General features: G+C 49.9%; 1 protein-coding gene across 1 annotated transcript in view; it reads right to left on the bottom strand.

Moving 5' to 3' along the window:
• LOC141175696 (uncharacterized) overlaps positions 1-17,062 on the bottom strand; it is a 110,427-nt gene extending 93,365 nt beyond the window's left edge. The window contains exon 1 of the mRNA XM_073659620.1: positions 16,814-17,062. Within this exon, the coding sequence (XP_073515721.1) occupies positions 16,814-17,062 (249 nt within the window). The remainder of the gene's footprint in view (positions 1-16,813) is intronic.
• Positions 17,063-20,106: the final 3,044 nt, after the last annotated feature.

The raw sequence follows: 20,106 nt of genomic DNA, 5'->3' as shown, positions 1-20,106 counted from the left end.
GCAAGTTTTTTTCACAGCATTTGGCTGAATCTAGCAAAGCTAATCCTTTTTGGCCTATTGCAGAGTGTGTTAGTCAGTGGAGTAGCCTATCTGTGTTGCAAGATATACCACCTGTGTATAGAATACCAATTTTTTTACTGCACCTAGTGAAGTAAAATCTTTTGGGCATAGCATCATTCTATTAGTCCATCTATACTGACCTCCATCAGGTTGCAAATTGAATATAATTTTTTTCTGCATCTAGCTCTGAAAAAATATTTGGCCTTCTAGCAGTGTGTGGGACTTTCTCTATTAGTCCATCTATACAGACCTCCATCAGGTTGCAAACTGAATATATTTTTTTTCTGCATCTAGCTCTGAAAAAATATTGGGCTTCTAGCTGTGTGTGGGACTTGTTCTATTAGTCCATCTATACAGACCTCCATCAGGTTGCAAACTGAATATAATTTTTTTCTGCATCTACCTCTGAAAAAATATTTGGCCTTCTAGCTGTGTGTGGGACTTTCTCTATTAGTCCATCTATACTGACCTCCATCAGGTTGCAAATTAAAAATAATTTTTTGTCTGCATCTAGCTCTGAAAAAATATTTGGCCTTCTAGCAGTGTGTGGGACTTTCTCTATTAGTCCATCTATACTGACCTCCATCAGGTTGCAAACTGAATATATTTTTTTTCTGCATCTAGCTCTGAAAAAATATTGGGCTTCTAGCTGTGTGTGGGACTTGTTCTATTAATCCATCTATACAGACCTCCATCAGGTTGCAAACTGAATATAATTTTTTTCTGCATCTACCTCTGAAAAAATATTTGGGCTTCTAGCTGTGTGTGGGACTTGTTCTATTAGTCCATCTATACTGACCTCCATCAGGTTGCAAACTGAAAATAATTTTTTGTCTGCATCTAGCTCTGAAAAAATATTTGGGCTTCTAGCTGTGTGTGGGACTTGGTCTATTAGTCCATCTATACTGATCTCCATCAGGTTGCAAATTAAAAATAATTTTTATCTGCATCTAGCTCTGAAAAAGTATTTGGGCTTCTAGCAGTGTGTGGGACTTGTTCTATTACTCCATCTATACTGACCTCCATCAGGTTGCAAATTGAATATCATTTTTTTCTGCATCTAGCTCTGAAAAAATATTTGGCCTTCTAGCAGTGTGTAGGACTTGTTCTATTAGTCCATCTATACTAACCTACACCAGGTTGCAAATTCAATATAATTTTATTCTGCATCTACCTCTGAAAAAATATTTGGGCTTCTAGCTGTGTGTGGGACTTGGTCTATTAGTCCATCTATACTGACCTCCATCAGGTTGCAAATTAAAAATAATTTTTATCTGCATCTAGCTCTGAAAAAATATTTGGGCTTCTAGCAGTGAGTGGGACTTGTTCTATTAGTCCACCTATGCTGACCTCCATCAGGTTGCAAATTGAATATAATTTTTTTCTGCATCTAGCTCTGAAAAAATATTTGGGCTTCTAGCAGTGTGTGGGACTGGGTCTATTAGTTCATCTATACTGACCTCCATCAGGTTGCAAATTGAATATAATTTTTTTCTGCATCTAGCTCTGAAAAAATATTTGGGCTTCTAGCAGTGTGTGGGACTTGGTCTATTAGTCCATCTATACTGACCTCCATCAGGTTGCAAATTAAAAATAATTTTTATCTGCATCTAGCTCTGAAAAAATATTTGGGCTTCTAGCAGTGTGTGGGACTCATTGTATTAGGCCATCTATACCAAGCTCCACCAGCTTTGAAATTAATAATAATTTTTAGCTGCATCTAGCCCTGAAAATAATTTTTCCCAATAGTGGTAGCAATAGAAATATGGGGCGCGCGCCTGGCTAACAAAAATATACGCTTCATAACACAAAACACCAGCCTAGCGCACTGCATTAATAAGATGGCATCATCGTCTCTCCCAGTGCTAGGCCTACTACGCAGGCTAGCATTCCTGTGCCTAAAACACAATGTATGGGTCCGCGCTAGCCACGATGCTGAGGGGTATAAAGCTGCTGCTAACGCTTTATAACAATTCAATTGGCAGATTTTCACAGAGCTCTTCCACAACGCCCACCCATCGGGCAACAGTTGCCCACCCTCCCTATGGGATCTAGTGGCGAATAGTTGATGCCATTAATCAGAGCGTCAGTTGCCCCGTCAACGTGGCAAGCATACGGTAAGGCATGTTAAGAGTGGACACGACTAGTAGCAGGCAGACGGGTTGACCAATGTGAACAAGCCAGATCACAAGTCACCATAGAATTTCTCCACCAGCTAATGATGAGGGGCATATCAGGGGCGTCAGCGCAGCGGTGTCTGACCGGAGTAGCATTTCACTTCCAACTACTGAATTGGGGAGATGTGACAAAGATTCATCATCAGACAATCCATAAAAGGGTGGAAAAGGGGTCAGCCAAGTCAGGAATGTAGACGTCCCGTCCCGTGTCACTAAAACTGATTTCTCACATCTTATCCCTAACACCATTAACATGACACTCACAATTTGAAGCAACACTAATGTCTACTGCATTTGTGATCGCCTTCTTCGGGGCGCTATGTATAAGCGAATTAGTCCCTCAATCCAAAATTACCACCAGTGGAGGCTTATTACACCAGGACGTAGTCATAGCCAATAATGCAATACGTCTACGCATACACCAATCGAAAACGGTTCCAGCGGGCAGGGGTACTTGGGTACTTCTACAACCCACAAACGGTACACTGAGTCAGGTAACAATAGTAAAAACATATCTAACCATCAGATCACAAAGTAATTTCTTCCTATCACACATTGATGGAACGCCATTATCAAGATACCTGTTCCAAGCTATATTTAATAAATGCATAACATCGGCAGGGAACCACCCCAAAGATTACGGGACACACTCATTCCGCATAGGTGCGGCCACGGAAGCAGCAAGAGCAGGACTGTCAGAAACGGAAGTTCAGAGGATAGGGAGATGGCGATCCACGTGTTTGGCGAGATACATAAGACCGGACTTGTTATCCTAATGTGGTTTGTTTCTTTTACAGGTGACGCTAAGCCAACAGTGTGAGTGATAGGCCACTCGTATATATATTGGGCACAAAAAAGGGCGAAAGTCCGCCCAGGCGGGAGGAAATTAGAGTTTCATAACACATATTTCAACTGGAGAGGTATTAGAGGCCTGCTATGGCCACAGGTACTAATGGAGGTAATCAAGGTAGGCAGAGAGGCAAGAGGTCCGGTCATCTTAGTTATACAGGCCGGGGGAAACAACCTAGGTCATCACAAGAGCGCATAACTAATGGCAATAATGAAACTAGACACTGAGCGCTTCAGAGAATTTTTCACAAAATTAGCTATAGTATGGTCAGAGATTGTGCCGATAGCGGTATGGCAAGGTGCGCGAGACATCACGGCCATTGAATGGACAAGGCGGGTAATAAATATTCGGATGGCAAAATTTAGAAGAGACAGAGGCGGTGTAGTGATACGACACCGACAACTGGAAGGAGATAAAGCAGGCCTCATACGGCCCGACGGTGTTCACTTAATAGATATTGGACTGAACATATTCCTGTCAGGACTCCAGGACGGAGTGGAACAAGCGTTAAGAGTGATCGGTGGGGGTCAGAGTCCTGCATACGAGTACGCTGGATCCTCCGTGGCCTGGAAATAGAAAGGACATGTTGGAGAGTTACACTTGTTGGCCAACTTGCCGGAGTGGGGACCCAGGGCATGCTGCAACAAGCTGAATTATTTTAGAAATAAAATGCCTTTCTAATGGAATGAGTATAAAGAGTTAATAAAGCTGTGACCGATCCTCACCCATCCAGTTGTAAGAGTTACATTATTGTATTGTCCATGAAAGGGGGGCGGTAGGGGGGCTGAGCGTCTGGGTTTGGTTGGGGGTCCCCACAGTCTGCCTAGGCTAGATTCATTTAAAAATTCTTATTAGATACACAGGCGGTGCAGCTTGCTTCGCAGCTGGGCTACTACGCCCAAAGTATTGCCTAGGCTAGATGCAGTTAAAAATTCTACGCTGACTAGCAGACACTGAAGATTTGGAGCAGACCTCTGAGTAAACAGCTCTTCAGACTCAACCATCTGTGTTACCCCAAGCCATAGTGTATGTAGTTTCTTACAGTTAAAGGGGGGGGGGGTGCGACCCAACCCACCTGGAATTGACGATGCCAACGTCACGTAAGACACAGCAAGGGGACTCCCAAAATTGTGGCACAGACACCACTTAACCCTAGAACGCATACCTGTGGCCTTGCAGGCCCGCACAGTTAATTGTTTTCTATTTTCTGCAAGATTACTTTAGTTAGAATTTTGAAACTCTAGGTATTCTTCATGTATATAGTTGTTTGTCATTTGAGTTTGAGTTATTCCATGTTATTTGCACACGGGCCTAAAGGGCCCCAGGTATGTGAAAGTGTAGATTTTTATGGTCATGCATTCTAGGGTTAAGTGGCATCAATTGCCCCACTGTTGCTTAAAACGGTTGGTGAGGTGATTTTACCAAATCCCCAAGCTTTTAGTCTCCCAAGGATGACACAGGGGTAGAAATGTCCTTGCGAATCCATGATTTGTTCATCTTTATGAACGTGAGTCTGTCTACATTCTCAGTGGACAGCCGCGTGCGCTTATCTGTCAGCACACCACCAGCAGCGCTGAACACACGTTCAGAGAGAACGCTGGCTGCATGGCATGACAAGATCTCCAAGGCGTGAGTGGCTAGCTCCGGCGATTTTTCCAGATTGGAATACCAAAATGAGCAAGGGTCCAGTGACACAGTCATGGCTTCGATGTTCACTTGGAGATTCTCCTGTACCATCCTCTCTAGGCATTGACTATGTGTCAGACTTCTTGTCTCCTGTGGCCTTGCAAAGGATGGTCTAAAAAAGTGGTGAAACGATTCCACAAAATTGCTGTTACCAGCTGATACTGTGTTACTGTTACTGTTTGAGTGATGAAGACTTGACAGTCCCACCGTTGGCAAGTTAGAACTGTGAGATTCACTACGTGCACCACTGGTGTTTTGTGGAAAAGCACATGTAAGATTCTGCAACAGCGTCTGCAGATACTCCTGCATTCGTCAATACCTTTTTATGGCAGGAATTATTTCGGCAAATATACTTTTGTACCGGGGATCTAAGAGTGTGGCAACCCAGTAGTCGGGATTACTCAGAATTCTGACAATCCGGGGGTCATGTTGCAGGTAGTGCAGCAAGAAGGCACTCATGTGTCTTGCGCATCCAGAAGTACCAAGTCCTTGTTGTGTTGGTAGCGAGGTAAGAATCATGCTTCCTTCCTCTGCCCTCTCCCTCCAACCTCGCACAATAGAAATGTGATCAAGGTCTCCCTCATCTGATGAGTCTTCCATGCCCATCGCCAGTTCGTCCTCCACTTCTTCCTCGGCTCCTGCACCTTCCTCAACAGTTTGGCTGCTACCATGCGCCCTGGTTAATCCCTCTCCCCCACCCTCCCATGCCTGCCGCCTTGGTGCTGCCAACCGTCTGGACCTTGGAGATGTTATTCCTTCCGCATACGACTCCTCCTCTACTTCCTCCACCTCCTCTTGTCCCACCACCTGACTCTGAATTCTGTTTAATGTGTGCTCCAGCATGTAAATCACCATAATAGTCATGCTGATAATGGCATCGTCGTCAGCACTAAACATCTTCGTCGCCATTTCAAAACTGTGCAGAAGGGTGTGTGGCGCCCCTGAGGGTTCAGTCGCCACAGAGTTACTGCATCTCACCCAGAGGTGTGGTATCTCACCCTCAGGTAAGGAAGGTGTATGGCTCGGGACCCTGACTCCTGCATCCAACACATACCCGCAGTGGGGGTAGGGCGAGATTGCTCCTAAGGGAGAGCACAGTCCCAGGTCCCTAGCTGGTTTGAGGGTCCTATGTAGTGGGTGCTTAGGGGAGCAGCTTAGGGGAGCACATGACAAGGAGAGTATAAATAGGAAGCCATCTTAGAAAGAGCAAGCCAGACAGAGGAGGAAAAGTGACAGGAGCAGAGACTAGGCATGAGCTCTGCTCCGGAGGCGGGCCTAGCCTGGGAGGCCCAGGACTGAAGGAGAGAAGAGAGGAGTGGGAGCTGGAAGGCTCCAGGAACCGAAGGGACCCTACGGCTACGGGCCGTGCAGAAGGCCACCCGTACTCCCGCTGCTACCAGGAGGTAGAGGGGTCAGGCCAGATAAGGGGAACCGGTCCCTCAACTAGCGGAGAAACAGCAAGGCTCAACTAGAAACCGGAGGCTGCTGCATTTCATGTACTGCAGGCCAAAGTCCACACCAGTCTCACTAAGAAGGTAGCCACATAGGACCCAGGGGACGGAACACACGTCACCCGCCAAGGCCCGAGGATACCGGATAGAAGTGTCACTGGGTGTGAGGTGCAGGGAGAAGGCCAGAGAAAGGACACACAGAAGGGGGTCCTGCTAAGTACTCCGGAGCTATCTGGGGGTGGACTGAGCCCCTCACTGAGTATGCACAGCACGACGGGGAAGATTGCTCTGGTACCTGTAATCTGGACTACAACAACTGTGAGTAATATCTTGAGACGGCATCACACGGACTCTGTGTTCATTACTGACTCCCTGCACTACAACCACCATCATCCACCCACACTGCCCTGAAGCTACACTCTTCCTGTGGTGAGTAATAATACCGTTGCTGCAAAACCACCAGCTTCAGAGGACTGTTCCGCAGCGGCGGCCCCTTTGGCCGCACTCCACAGGTGGCGTAGTCAGACATTATAAAATCCATATATACAAATTACCCTTGGATTGACCGCCCTGGGTCACGGACTGGGTCACCGCCACAGTGACTACAACCCCCAGCGTCTACCGGCCCGGCTCAGGGTACCCCATGGCCCAGGGGGCGCGTCAACTTCATAGGTCCCTGATCTGAGACCACTCCTGCAGCGTGATTTGCCCCACCTCTGGATCTCGTTGGCCCAGGCTATACGTCAGAACGTATTGCACCAGGGCTTGTCGGTGCTGCCACAGTCGCTGCAACATGTGCAGAGTTGAATTCCACCGTGTCGGCACATCGCATTTCAGCCGGTGAACTGGCAGGCCCAACGACTTCTGTAGAGATGTAAGTCGTTGAACTGCGGGATGCGAACGGCGGAAATGAGCAAACAGCGACCGTGCCCTCTGCAGAAGGCCATCTAGTCCGGGATAGTGGGCTAAAAATTGCTGGACAACCAGGTTCAACACGTGAGCCATACAAGGCACGTGTGTGACATTGCCCCGGCGAAGTGCCACACCCAGGTTTGCAGCATTGTCGCACATGGCCTTCCCTGGTTGCAGGTCCAGTGGAGACAACCTTTCATGAAACTGGGTTTCCAGAGCTGACCACAACTCCTCAGCTGTGTGACTCACATTTCCCAGACATTTCAAAGTAAACACTGATGCCGTTGAGCCCTGCTGCCAGCATAGTAAGGAGGTGTGCAGGATTCCTTCTGCGCAGTTAGAAAGCAGGTGGCATTACCAGACAGGCTTTGGGTGCAGGTGGAGGACCGAGAGGAGGTTGAGGAGGCAGAAGCAGTGGAGGAACTTCGAGATAAAGAGGATTGACGCACAACTCGTGGGGACGGTAAGACTTGGACAGCAGCCCCTTGTCCTGCTGTCACCATAGTTACCCAGTGCCCAGTCAGCGACATGTAACGCCCCTGTCCATGCCTTCTCGTCCAAGTGTCTGTGGTGAAGTGCACCCTGTCACACACAGAGTTTCTCAAAGAAATGGTGATGTTGTGTGCGACATGTTAGTGGAGCGCAGGCACACCTTTCTTTGAGAAGTAGTGCCGACTGGGCATCTGGTACTGGGGCACTGTGACGGACATAAGGTCTTCAAAATCCTCTGTGTCCTCCAGGTGGAAAGGCAGCATTTCTGTAGCCAACAGCTTGCAGATGGTGAAATTCAACCTCTTAGCTTTCTCATGGCTAGGAGGAAATGGTATTTTACTTTTCCACATCTGAGGGACCGAGGGCTGGCAGTTGTGCTTAGACGGTGTTGAGTAGGGTGTCCCCGGCAAACTGCCGGTCTGTGAGGAAGATGCAGGCGGACATCTTAGGTTGCCTTGATCCAAAGGTGGTGCTCTCGATGTCGGAGAGCGCTCAACACTAGCAGGTGTTTCCACTTCCCAATGAACTGACGACCTGCCAATCACACTGGCTGTTGCGGGTAAAGAGGTGGCAGGTCTGCGTCCAAAAACATGTGTGACTGCTGTCCCCCCAGTCACAGAGGATGAAGAGGCTGCGGATGCACAAGATGGGGCAGACGGTGGTTGGCCCAGCCGGCTAGGCCGCATTGTAGCACAGTGAGCTTCCCACTGCAACTTATGCTTCATATCCATGTGACGGTACATGCATGAAGTACTCAAACTATGGATTTTTTGGCCTCTACTTAGCTTTTGCTGACAAATATTACAGATAACACGAGTTGGGTCATCCTTATCGATCTGAATAAATGCCCAGGCTATGCAAGGCTTAGAGCCCATGTGACCTGAAGAGCCACTACGACTTGTGGTCAGAGGCAGAGTTGTGGTTGAGGATGCAGTTGTTGACGTGCTTCCAGTACTCCGTCTCTGTTCAGGAAGGCGCAACCTAACCTCGTCGTCAATAGCATCTGTGATGCCCCGCTGCGCTTGGTATCACAGATCCTAGAAGAGTGCATTGATGGAATCCTCCACAAGAGGCCCCCATAAACATTCACACATCTCCACCTTCCACCTCAGACCAGCAGAGGGAGCCCGTTAGGGATATAAATAGGGAAGGTGGAGCTAGGCAGTTCAGTTCCTCTGAAGAGTTCCTGCAGTAGAGAAGCCTAAGAGAGGTCAGTCTGCAGTGGAGCTCAGTCTAGTCTAGAGAACGCAGTTAATAGTTCAGCAGTGGAGTACGAGGCTCCTGCTTGGTAGATTCAGGGAGCCCAGATAGAGCTTAAGGTGTGCCAGTGCCGTAAGATCAGTGAAGCGTGGCAAGCTGCCGTTAGTGTGTATAGCCTAGTGAGGGCCCGAGTAGGCCGAAGGCGAGTGGCGAGTTAGTACATAAGGGGCAGAGGAGCTTAACCAGCTCACCCCGAAGCATTTACCGGACACAGGATCCGAGCTTACCGGTATCTCTATGACCCAGTAAGGCATAACCGGAATCCCTGGAGAACTACAAGTCCCAGGATCGCTAAGGTGCTGATATGTAACAGAGCCAGGAGACGCTTAGGCCCTGCATACTGGGAGCGTGAACTCCAAGAGAAGGCCCTACCACAAGGTCAGCCAGCGCAGGACAGAGACAAAGTTAGGCCTAGCTCCAGGCAGGTCAGAAACTTACTATGCAGAGGCAAGAAACAGGAGGCCCTACACCCGCTCATTGGGGAGGATCCTGATATGCACCCTTCACCCTACAGTGCTCCGGGATGTGCCTGAATTTCCACCAGTAAAAGGTACTGAAGTGACTACCGTGTCCGTTCCCGTTCTTGCTCTGACCCAGCTGGGTCTCGCCTGTCCTGCATTCCCCCTGCATACGCTGCCCTGAGACCTAGGTCCACCTGTGGGGAGCTATACCATCGAGCTGCCTTATCACCGGCCTCAGTGGACTGCTGCAGCGCTGGTGCTTGTCACCAGATACCACAGGTGGCGTCATGAACTCTTATAAAATTAACAATTATCCACCCTTTTAAAGAGAGACCCCAGGGTACGGGCCAGGGAGCCGACCACCGCGACATCCCCAAGGCCAGGCAAATGCCCGGGTACCGAGTCATCCCCATCCCCAGGGCTAGTCACATCCTCCTCCACCTCCTCTGCTGACCTCATCGACTGGCTGACTGTGGGTTGACAGTAAGTGGGATCTCCAACCTCGTCATCATCACCCTGTGTGTTATCACACCCGTCGTCCTCAGAGCCAACCTCTTCCTGCCCTGACTGAAAAGTCAAGTTGTCGCTCCAATCAGGTATTTGAGTCTCATCATCGTCTTCATCATTGTCTCCACCAACAGGAGTTACAGTTTGGGAACAAGGGTCTACATTATGCTCAGAACCTTCTTCATCTGGTCCTGGATCCGACTTATAAAGATTCTGGGCATCAGATCAGATCAATTCCTCATCTGGATTAACAGAAGCTCTGGAGCAGACCTCCGTTTCCCAGGCTATAGTATGAGTAAACAGCTGTGCAGACTCAACCATCTGTGCTACCCCATACTCAGACGGGCAGCTGGAGACTTGGGAGCTGTGAGGAAGCAAGTGCGATTGGGGTGACACCTCTGAGGACTGGAGTATTTGTGATGTTGAAATTGAGGTGATGGAGAGCCCACTTGAAGGAGCACTTGATATCCGTTGAAGCACCTGCTGTTTTTGTGCCTCATCTAGAATTTGTAGCGATGGGCGTGTCCGTAAGAATGGGATCGTATCACATTGTCCACGAAAAGAAGTCGACATCTTAGTTTGGCTGGAAGATGGTCTTTCTTCTGCAGATGTTACTCCCCCCCCACCGTGGGGGGCCTCGACCCACCGGCGGACAGGCACCAGTATTGGGATAGGGGGGCTGGCCGTCAGGGTCCACCGCGGCTCTGGCACAAACCCGGCGACACAGAGGTGGCACGGGCAGGAACGGACTGGCCGTGTCGGCTTCTCACTTTTTGGATTTTAGAAGGGCATGACATGCCTATATCTGTGTCTCCCCCTCCTTTTACTCCTCCACCTCTTTTCTTTTCGCATGACTATATGTACTTGTCACTTTTCCATGTGTTAGTTGTGTCTTCTGAGCAGTTTGTCAGCTTTTGGACACCTTTGAAGGTGTTTTCTATGTGTTTCTATGTGTTTTTGTTTGCCTGCAATTGGTTTTAACGGTGTTCGAAGGTGTTCGACGAACAGTTCGACGAACAGTTCGGCGAACACACGGGTGTTTGACGAACCGAACCGAACTCGAACACTACGGGGGTGGCTCAACACTAGTTGAGACATTCCTCGTCTGCAACCTACCTCTCGTCCCAAAGATCGGGATACGAGGACTGTGTCCCATGCCGGTGCAGGCCCACACAGGATCTGCGCTCCCGGAGGGAAGTCACATTACACACAGTATTTTGACAGCACAGTGACAGCCGACAGACTAGCAAAGGCTAGACTGAAGGACCAAAGAACAGGACAGAACTCTGAACGAAAAAGGACCAAGATCAAAGATGGCATTCTACTAAATATGAAATTTGAAGTGTAACTGACTAGTGTTCCTCCACCCACACCCACTAACCGGTTCCTACCACTTTGTGTTCCCCAGTCTCCCTGTAACCAGGGGAGCAGCACCTAATGCATACTAGCTCCCTCTGGTGGAAATGTGATGTTGGATGCTAAAGGCTAGGTCACTACCATCACACCGGCCTTACCTCAGAGGAGGAACACCACACTCCATTAGAGAAGTGCAGCATTCCTGTGGCGGTCGAACCCTCAGGGGCGCCACATTCCCCCCTGGTAAAACACAGCACGTCCGCGGGCTGCAAAGGAAGTAACAGCCAGGAAATTTTCTTTTCATAATAACAAGCAAAACTATCATCCCTTTATGGGAGGCACATTCCTTAAACGTTGCATAACAAGGTATAAAAGTGTAAAAGTGCAAAAGTACAAAATTATAAAAGTATAAAACATAAATTAGGACAAGAGACTTTTGACAATGGCAGCAGACTGGTTAGAAGTGGTGACAGTCAGTTCAGTAGCAAGAGGGACCTGCCCTAAACCCTCTACGTGGGCCCTGGGGTGGCTGCAGGGCATGAAGATCCGGAGTTGGACCCCCACACATGCCACTCCAGACAGGTTTTGCTTCTGAGGTCTGAGGTAGAAGAAGAGACACGGTTTTGTATAAAACCAATAGGAAGCACCTAAATAGAGTCATAACTATATACAATGCACAGTCCGCCGCCTGCCATAGTCCGCAGGGACCAAAGTCTCTGTAAACAGGGAAAAACACAAAAATAGCAGCATTCAACTAAACTTTAAACAACTACAACAGCAGCAGCCGGGGGCTGCCTTAGACTTCAGGCTCTCGTCTTGGGAAAGGCTCATTCCTCCCGACGGAGGCTAGCCGGTCACCTGAGGCTGAGGGCGGGGTGGCGTCGCTCCCAGACACTTTGTGGACGTCCAGGGCGTACCACCCACGCTCCCCCTGGTGGCGAGTGAAAGTCACTTTGTTGCCCGGGAGGAGGTTCCGACCGGGGTGTCCCTTCTTAAGGCGCGGCTCGACATCCCACCGGCTGACGAACACATCATCCTGGAACAGGGGACACTGGATGAACCCCCACCCCGCCTCCTGGTGGAAACGTACAACTTGGCCTTCGTACCGGGGACTGGGATGGGTGGCCTCCTCCTGACGCGCCCGAGTCTTTGCAGCCTTGGTCCTGACCTCGAGGCGCTCGCAGCGCTGCTCCCGCCGACGTTGCTCCCATGCTAGCTAGAAGATCTGGTCGCTGCACCACTGGCTCCTCCTTCGCGCTTCAGATCGGATCTCCCGAGGGAAGCCCATTAGCTCGCCACCCTGGTTTTCCCACGCCCACTCCTCAGCCTCGGGCCAGGTTACTGCCAGAGCAGGTAGCGGGGTGAGGACGGGTTGCTGCGAGTCCTCGATTGACGCGGACCAGTCCGGGTTAGAGCCGGTAGCCTCCTCCGCAGCTTCAGGCACCTCCGTATCTGAGCTTGGGCGACATCGCAGGTCCCCACCGATGGCTGCCGATTGCAGCTCAGGAGCTAGCGCTTGCTCCCAGGTGACCGTGGGGGAACTATGTACTCCGCCATGAGGTCCAGGATAGTCTCTGTTGGCTCTGCAGCCGGGGCAGAGGTTGCACACCTCACCCGCCGTGAGGTCACCCTCAACCTCGGTCTCCGAGTCGACTGGTCCTGGAACCTCTACTCCTCGGCGGCGGTCTCTGATACGCAGCAGCATCGCTGCTTTCCACGCTGCCGTTGCCGCCTCCTGGGCCTCTTTCTGCCTCCTGGCGAGTCCCGGAGCTTCTTTATGGAGAAACTCTATATCTCCCGGGGTTAACACGCTGCTGCCATGCTCTCTACCGGGTGAAGGGCCTGAACCGGGTTCAGTAGTTGCGTGGTCTTGCTCCCCAGAGGCATCCATGTCCGCCTCCGTTGACTGCCAAGCTCCTACTGCAATGGTCGCACCTTGTTGCTTCTCTTCTTCCTCCTCTTTCGGGGTGGTTCCTGGGCGGAATGCTGACAGGCCCGCCTTCATTCAGCCCATCCAGTTTGACGGGCATTACCCCGCGGACAGTCTCTGATGGAAGGGGCAGTCCACATTTTTGGCGCCAAGCGGGAGCCCAGCCCACGATGGGAGGCGTTCAAAGACAGTCTTTTTACAGCGTTATGGCATCTGTTCTTCTTGGGTGGGTGCCATTTTAAGTGTAAAACAACAGTTCAAGGTGTAAGGCACACAGTACCCGATAGCAATGGGCACTCTTCTCCATTGCTGCGGGCACGATATCCTGCCGACTACGCCAGGTTGTGACGCCTCTACTCAGAAAGCCCGTGTTTTACCCTGGGTGTTGGGGGACTCGGTGTCGGGCCCTGCGTTGAAGAGATGGGATGCAGCCGTGGCCCGGGCCCGACCCGTGCTCAGGGCCGTCACATTAGAAAGAGATGGTGTGGGCTATTCCGGGTTGAGTGGCTTAATTAACGACTATGCCACCGGTGGTGTCTGGTGAAGGGCCACCAGCGCCGCTAGCAGTCCGCTGAGGCCCGGTGTCATGGCGGCTAAGGTTCTCGCTGCTCCCCACAGGCAGAGCAGGGCCTCAGGGCAGGCAAGGCAGGATGAAGGGGGGTAGCAGTAGTAGCGCGGGGAGTACGGGCACCGCGTCGCGTGGTATGGCGTGTAATGAACAGTCCGGAGGCCAAAGGGGTGAACTTCCAAGGCTTTACTCACTCAGAGATGTTAGCGGGAAGGCGACTCCCTGCTCCTCACGGAGTCCTGCGGCCACCAGGGACGGGGGTCCGACTACCTCCGAGGAAGTCCAGTGTTCGGTAGCGACCCTACACCAGAGTGTTCCTGCACTAAAGACTTCACCCTTTCCCGCCTGTGCGTGTGTAGATAGGCCGGGTATCCCTCTGAGCTCCTCTCAGGTGTAGGGCTCGGGTGGCAATTCCTCTCCGTCCGACGCCCGGCGGGATCCTCAGGGCCTAACCGGCTTTCCCTTCCTGGACGTAGAGTACAAGGTCGGGTGTTGGGGGCCGGTACCCCTCCTGCAGCCGGAATCCCTCTGAATAGATCAGGTAGGCGAGGACAGGTGGTGTGCTCCGCTCCGTCTGCATCCTCCCCGGGACCCATTTGCTAGGGAGCCACACTCTAAAGCTCCCGGGCTTTCTTGATCCTGGTCCTCGGCCGGGTTGAGACATTCCTCGTCTGCAACCTACCTCTCGTCCCAAAGATCGGGATACGAGGGCTGTGTCCCATGCCGGTGCAGGCCCACACAGGATCTGCGCTCCCGGAGGGAAGTCACATTACACACAGTATTTTGACAGCACAGTGACAGCCGACAGACTAGCAAAGGCTAGACTGAAGGACCAAAGAACAGGACAGAACTCTGAACGAAAAAGGACCAAGATCAAAGATGGCATTCTACTAAATATGAAATTTGAAGTGTAACTGACTAGTGTTCCTCCACCCACACCCACTAACCGGTTCCTACCACTTTGTGTTCCCCAGTCTCCCTGTAACCAGGGGAGCAGCACCTAGTGCATACTAGCTCCCTCTGGTGGAAATGTGGTGTTGGATGCTAAAGGCTAGGTCACTACCATCACACCGGCCTTACCTCAGAGGAGGAACACCACACTCCATTAGAGAAGTGCAGCATTCCTGTGGCGGTCGAACCCTCAGGGGCGCCACATTTGCATTAAATAGAAACTGGAGATATAAAATGCTGCAAATGCATCTTAACTTGTCTTTAACGGCAATAACTTTTATAGAAAAACATCTGCAGAAAATTAGCATATGTACCATCCTCTGTCCAAGCAATACCGCAGACACCAGTGCCATAATGCAAGTTCTCTCCAGAAGAGCGGGCTGCACTTGTAGGGTAACAGCATTATGGAGGCACATGTAGTTACAGGGCAATTGCATCTTTTCCCCATGCTGTAGTTCAGCCCTGGGTTTCATTATAGTAGCGGTTCCTCTGATAAGCATTTGCTCCCTTGAAAAATAGTTCATTCCTGGAACTGTCGTTGCTTCATCTCCATTTACATTCTACTATTATGACCAATGCTGCTTAATTACTGAAGTTTTTTTTTGGTTTAATGCGTTAACGCCGGATCGAGTACAATATTAATAAAACAAGGTCAACGAACCTTTCATACGAGAACGGTGCTTGTCAAATTATACACAACATATGACTGGTACATTTATAAATTCAACCTGCTTGCGAATAAAGTCACAAATCATAATGAATTGGTTAGACAGCATTATCATCAATTTTCTGCAGGTACAGTCGTGGGAAATCAGTCATTTCCATCAAATACCTTTGTCATCTTCTGCGGCAGAGTCATTTTTTACATTTAAAGGCTGCTGAAATGTGTAACACAAAATACTTCTGTCTGCAGGTACTTTTCTCCTTTGGGTGGTGCATTTGAGCAGGAAAGAGACAAATCCAGCGTTATTAGCCTTGTGTGTGTGTTAGATAGATAGATAGATAGATAGATAGATAGATAGATAGATAGATAGATCTGTAAAAAAATGCTAAGTAAGAATGCTTTAAAAAAAAGGTGTCAACAGTTTATTTTTATCATTCAATAAGATTCACAGTGAATGAAAAACAAAAGAAATTGCTATTTTCTTCTTGTTACTTGCACACAGTTTATGAACTTGGCAGGAGGTTGTTCCAAACATTTTGGAGAACTGACCCCAGATCTTCTGTGTATGAGGTTTGTGCAGATCCTTCTGTCTCTTCATGTGATCCCAGACTGGATGATGTGAGATCAGGGCTTTGTGGAGGCCATATAATCACTTCCAGGACTCCATATTCTTTTTTAATCGGAGGATCCTCCACCATGCTTCACTGTTCCTGCAGACCCTCATTATTGTGCCGCTCTCCAGACCTTTGGGAACAAACACCGTTCTGTTACAGCTAAATATTTCATATTTTGACTCATCAGTCCAGAGCATAGTTGGTCATTTCCATGTTGAAGGTTTGGTTTTTGGCCACAATTCTTCCAGACAAACCCTGAACAATATATGGGTATAGCTGGTGCCAATGGTTGCTGCCCAATCTGACCTGATGGCACTGCTGGACAACTTTTAAATTTCTTAGGTAAGTAACCATGAATGTCTTTCATTTGCTGCACTAAATTTCCTTTGCCGACTACTGCGTCTACATTCCTGTCACCTGCTTTACCTGCCTTATTGGCTGTGGGTCCTCCGGTCGCTGAGCAGACAGCTTCTCTGGCGTACCTTATGGCTGTGCTGTGGGCAATTGTCGCATACAGGGGTCCTGAACTCCCAGTTCCCTCGCCTGGGTGCTGCTGGGTGCCACCATTTTCTCACCCTGTGACATCTTGATCTGGTCCCGAAGCCCCGCCCCTCTCGCGAGAGCAGGTGTCGGCCATGCGGACACGGTGACAACGTCAGGCTGCATGCCTGGGTCCTGAACTCCAAGTTCCATGGCCTGTGTGCTCTGGGTGCCACCATTTTCTCACCGTCTGACATCTTGGTCTGGTCCCGAAGCCCCGCCCCTCTTGTGAGAGCAGGTGTTGGCCATGCGGACGCGGTGTCCAGGCTGTCCAGGCCTCCACTCCGATGAGTACCTTCCGTCGCTGGTCGGGGTAGGCCTTGGTGGGCGGTACCTGCCTGAGTCTGCATCTGGTCGGTGCGGACAGTTCCTCCAGGGATCTGGCAAAAGGCAGCAGCACTGCTGTGGGTGCAGCTCCAGGTGATGTAGTCCCAGCAACGCGACAGTGCGGGTTGATCTCCAGAGAAACCGGTGGTACATTGGGTACCTCTATTTTGCTGGGGGACCGCGAACCTGCGTCCTCCAAGATTGTGATGTCCATAGGGATTCCTGCCTGCAGAGTAGATGCCAGGTACTCCGCCATGATACAACAGTAATAGGCGATGCAGCCTCTTCCTCAAACTCTCCTGACAGGAATGGCGTTCTTCCCACATGGAAAGCTCCTGTTCCTCTTTTCTCCTCCCCCTCTGGGACAGTACCTCACTGGTCATTGGTCCTGCACTTGGGTGGGTGGGGTTACTTTCGCTAGGGGACAGCCTTGTCCAGACTGCTCCTCTGCAGGGGGTTTGGCTCTGTTTGGCGCGCTTTTATCATACACTCCTACAAGATGGGATGTCCTTCTTCTTCCCCACTGTGCTGTCGGGCACCATTTTAACAAATACCTTCGCCATTTTACCTGTCCAACATGTACAAAGTCTTGCATCTTGCAGGTGCCTGGTTCTCTGTACTTGACTTCCTCTTTCTTCCTTTGCCCTTTTCACTGGTGTAGCAGAGTTGAATAAGGTGCTGTGCTGCTGTATTTTCCAGACGCTTTGCCTCGTCTCCCTCCACACACTAATTCCAGCTCAGAATTCCCCGTACGGGCCACCAATGTTACTTGCACGCCATTAGGTTCAGATAGGGGCGAGACAGGTTTCATGAATTGTTTGGAACTCTGGGGGAATCGAGGTGGATATTGACTCCCAGACACAAGGTATATTCACTTGCTGACCAGACACACTTGACAGAGTCCTCATAAACGGTTGAACAGTAGAGTTTAATGCAACAGCACGACCAGTCCAAATCATTAGTCTCTTGAAGCAACAGGCTTCATCAACAGTAGCAGCTTCTTCTTATAGGCACATTGATTAAAAGTCTCTTTACAGCACAATGCAGCACAACCACGCTCTTAGTCTCTTGAGCCCCACTATTCAGTAAACCCACCAGTGTCCCTGTCCACAGTACCACACGCTTGACCTTGAAGTGCAGTGAGGTACGGAGGGGGGGGTTAGAACGGAAGGATGAGTCCAGTCCTCAGACGTGGTGTTCAATCCTTGCTTCTGCTAGAAAACAGTTAACTCCTGCTTCTTTCTCCTGTAGATACCACTAGCAACTAAACGGCAGTTGCAGTGAGAGAGTCCCAGAACCCACATCAGCCTGGTGAAGAGGTCTGCATCCTTTAAGCTTGCTTTCCAGCTCAGAACTGACACTACCCAATCTCTCTGAGGCAAGCCTGGCCACTCCCCCCTAGCTACACCCTATTAAGCATCCAGCAACTAAAGGGGTTAACACCATGTGTGGTATCTACCCGTCACATAAAACTTATGCATGTGTGTGTATGTGTGTATATATATACACTGCTCAAAAAAATAAAGGGAACACTCAAATAACACATCCTAGATCTGAATGAATGAAATATTCTCATTACATTAATACTTTGTTCTGTACAAAGTTGAATGCGCTGACAACAAAATCACACAAAAATCATCAATGGAAATCAAATTTGTTAACCAATGGAGGCTTGGATTTGGAGTCACCCCCAAAATTAAAGTGGAAAAACACACTGCAGGCTGATCCAACTTTGCTATAATGTCCTTAAAACAAGTAAAAATGAGGCTCAGTGTTGTGTGTGGCCTTCATGTGCCTGTATGACCTCCCTACAATGCCTGGGCATGCTACTGATGAGGTTGCGCATGGTCTCTTGTGGGATCTCCTCCCAGACCTGGACTAAAGCATCCGCCAACTCCTGGACAGTCTGTGGTGCAACTGTGGTGCCCCTGCGGGTTCAGTCGCCACAGAGGTACTGCATCTCACCCAGAGGTGTGGTATCTCACTCTCAGGGTCCTGGGCAGTACTCCCTCCTTACCTAACACCTGCATCCAACACATTCCACTTCAGTGGGGGCAGGGCGAGATTGCTCCTAAGGGAGAGCACAGTCCCTGGTCCCTAGCTGGAGAGTAGAACTATGTAGTGGGTGTGGGTGTAGGATGTAGTTCAGGGGAGCACAGGAAAGGAATTTAAATAAAAGAGGCAACCATCTTGGGAAGTCAGGTCAGTCAGAAGAGGAGAGTGTGTGGAGCAGGAGCTCAGCAGGAGCTCAGCTCAGGGGGAAGGCCTAGTGAGAGGCCCAAGGCTGTGAAGGAGAGAGAAGTAGGCTCCAGGAGGAACGAGGGGATCCTAGGGGTACGGGCAGTGCTGGAGGCCACCCGTACGCCCGAATCTACCAGGTGTGGAAGGATCAAGCCGCAGAAGGGACCTGCCCCTAAACTAGTGGAGAACTACAAGGCTCAGCTAGAAACCGGAGGCTTCTGTATGAAACACCTGCACAGGGAATTGTCAGGGCACCTACTGGTATACTGGAACTTACAAACACTAAGAAGAGCTTTGCAGCTGCTGTTAAACAGGGACCCACAGACATTAACTGTTTTTCCCCTGAGCTGCAGTGGACTACAATTCCCAGGGACCCGTGTTTCAGTCAGATGACACAGCCTGGAAGGATAGAAGGAGAGAGAGTGGATTGGATGAGGAGCAACTTGGAGGAGGGAGCTGGGCAGAAAGTGAAAGAAAAAGTTCAGAGAAAAACGAGCGTGGCAGCTTGCTGTGAGGGACAGAGAGGTGTGGATCTGCATTACTCTACGCTGCCGAGTGTGGTGGCCCCCTCTGAGATACCCGTGCTGCTGGAGAGAGCGCGGTCTTGTCACCCTCTGAAGCAAGTTACATCAAGGACTCGGAGAGTTCAACCGGCACTCCCACCGTATAAAGGCCTGAATCCTGCCGCCCCCAGCTGGTGCTTCGAGAACCATCCGACCGTTTGAGACAGACAGTGAGTGCCCTTCTGAGACTTGTGGTTCTACCAGCACTATTTACAGTGAGTACACTACAACCCAGACTATTGACATTAATATTCATCTAAGTGCACCCACAGTTCTCATTTGTGCGCCAACATCCGTGGCAACTGGGCCCCAACGTTTGGACTGAGTTAATACAAAAAGGGAAAAGCTGCTACATTATATTTGCAGGGTCGGAGTAGAAGTAGATTGTGATGTGTATATGACTTTTATAGAGCACTGTTACTTGTATTGTATGGTATTCCTTTAAACCCACCTCAATTCTGCTGCATAGCAATAAACCTGTTAAACGGTTTTACTC

This window comes from Phyllobates terribilis, unplaced genomic scaffold (genome assembly GCF_046119375.1).
Source record: "Phyllobates terribilis strain yellow unplaced genomic scaffold, ASM4611937v1 Scaffold_14__1_contigs__length_39327217, whole genome shotgun sequence".
Classification (NCBI taxonomy): domain Eukaryota; kingdom Metazoa; phylum Chordata; class Amphibia; order Anura; family Dendrobatidae; genus Phyllobates; species Phyllobates terribilis.
This window is presented reverse-complemented; position numbering and strand designations above follow the sequence as displayed.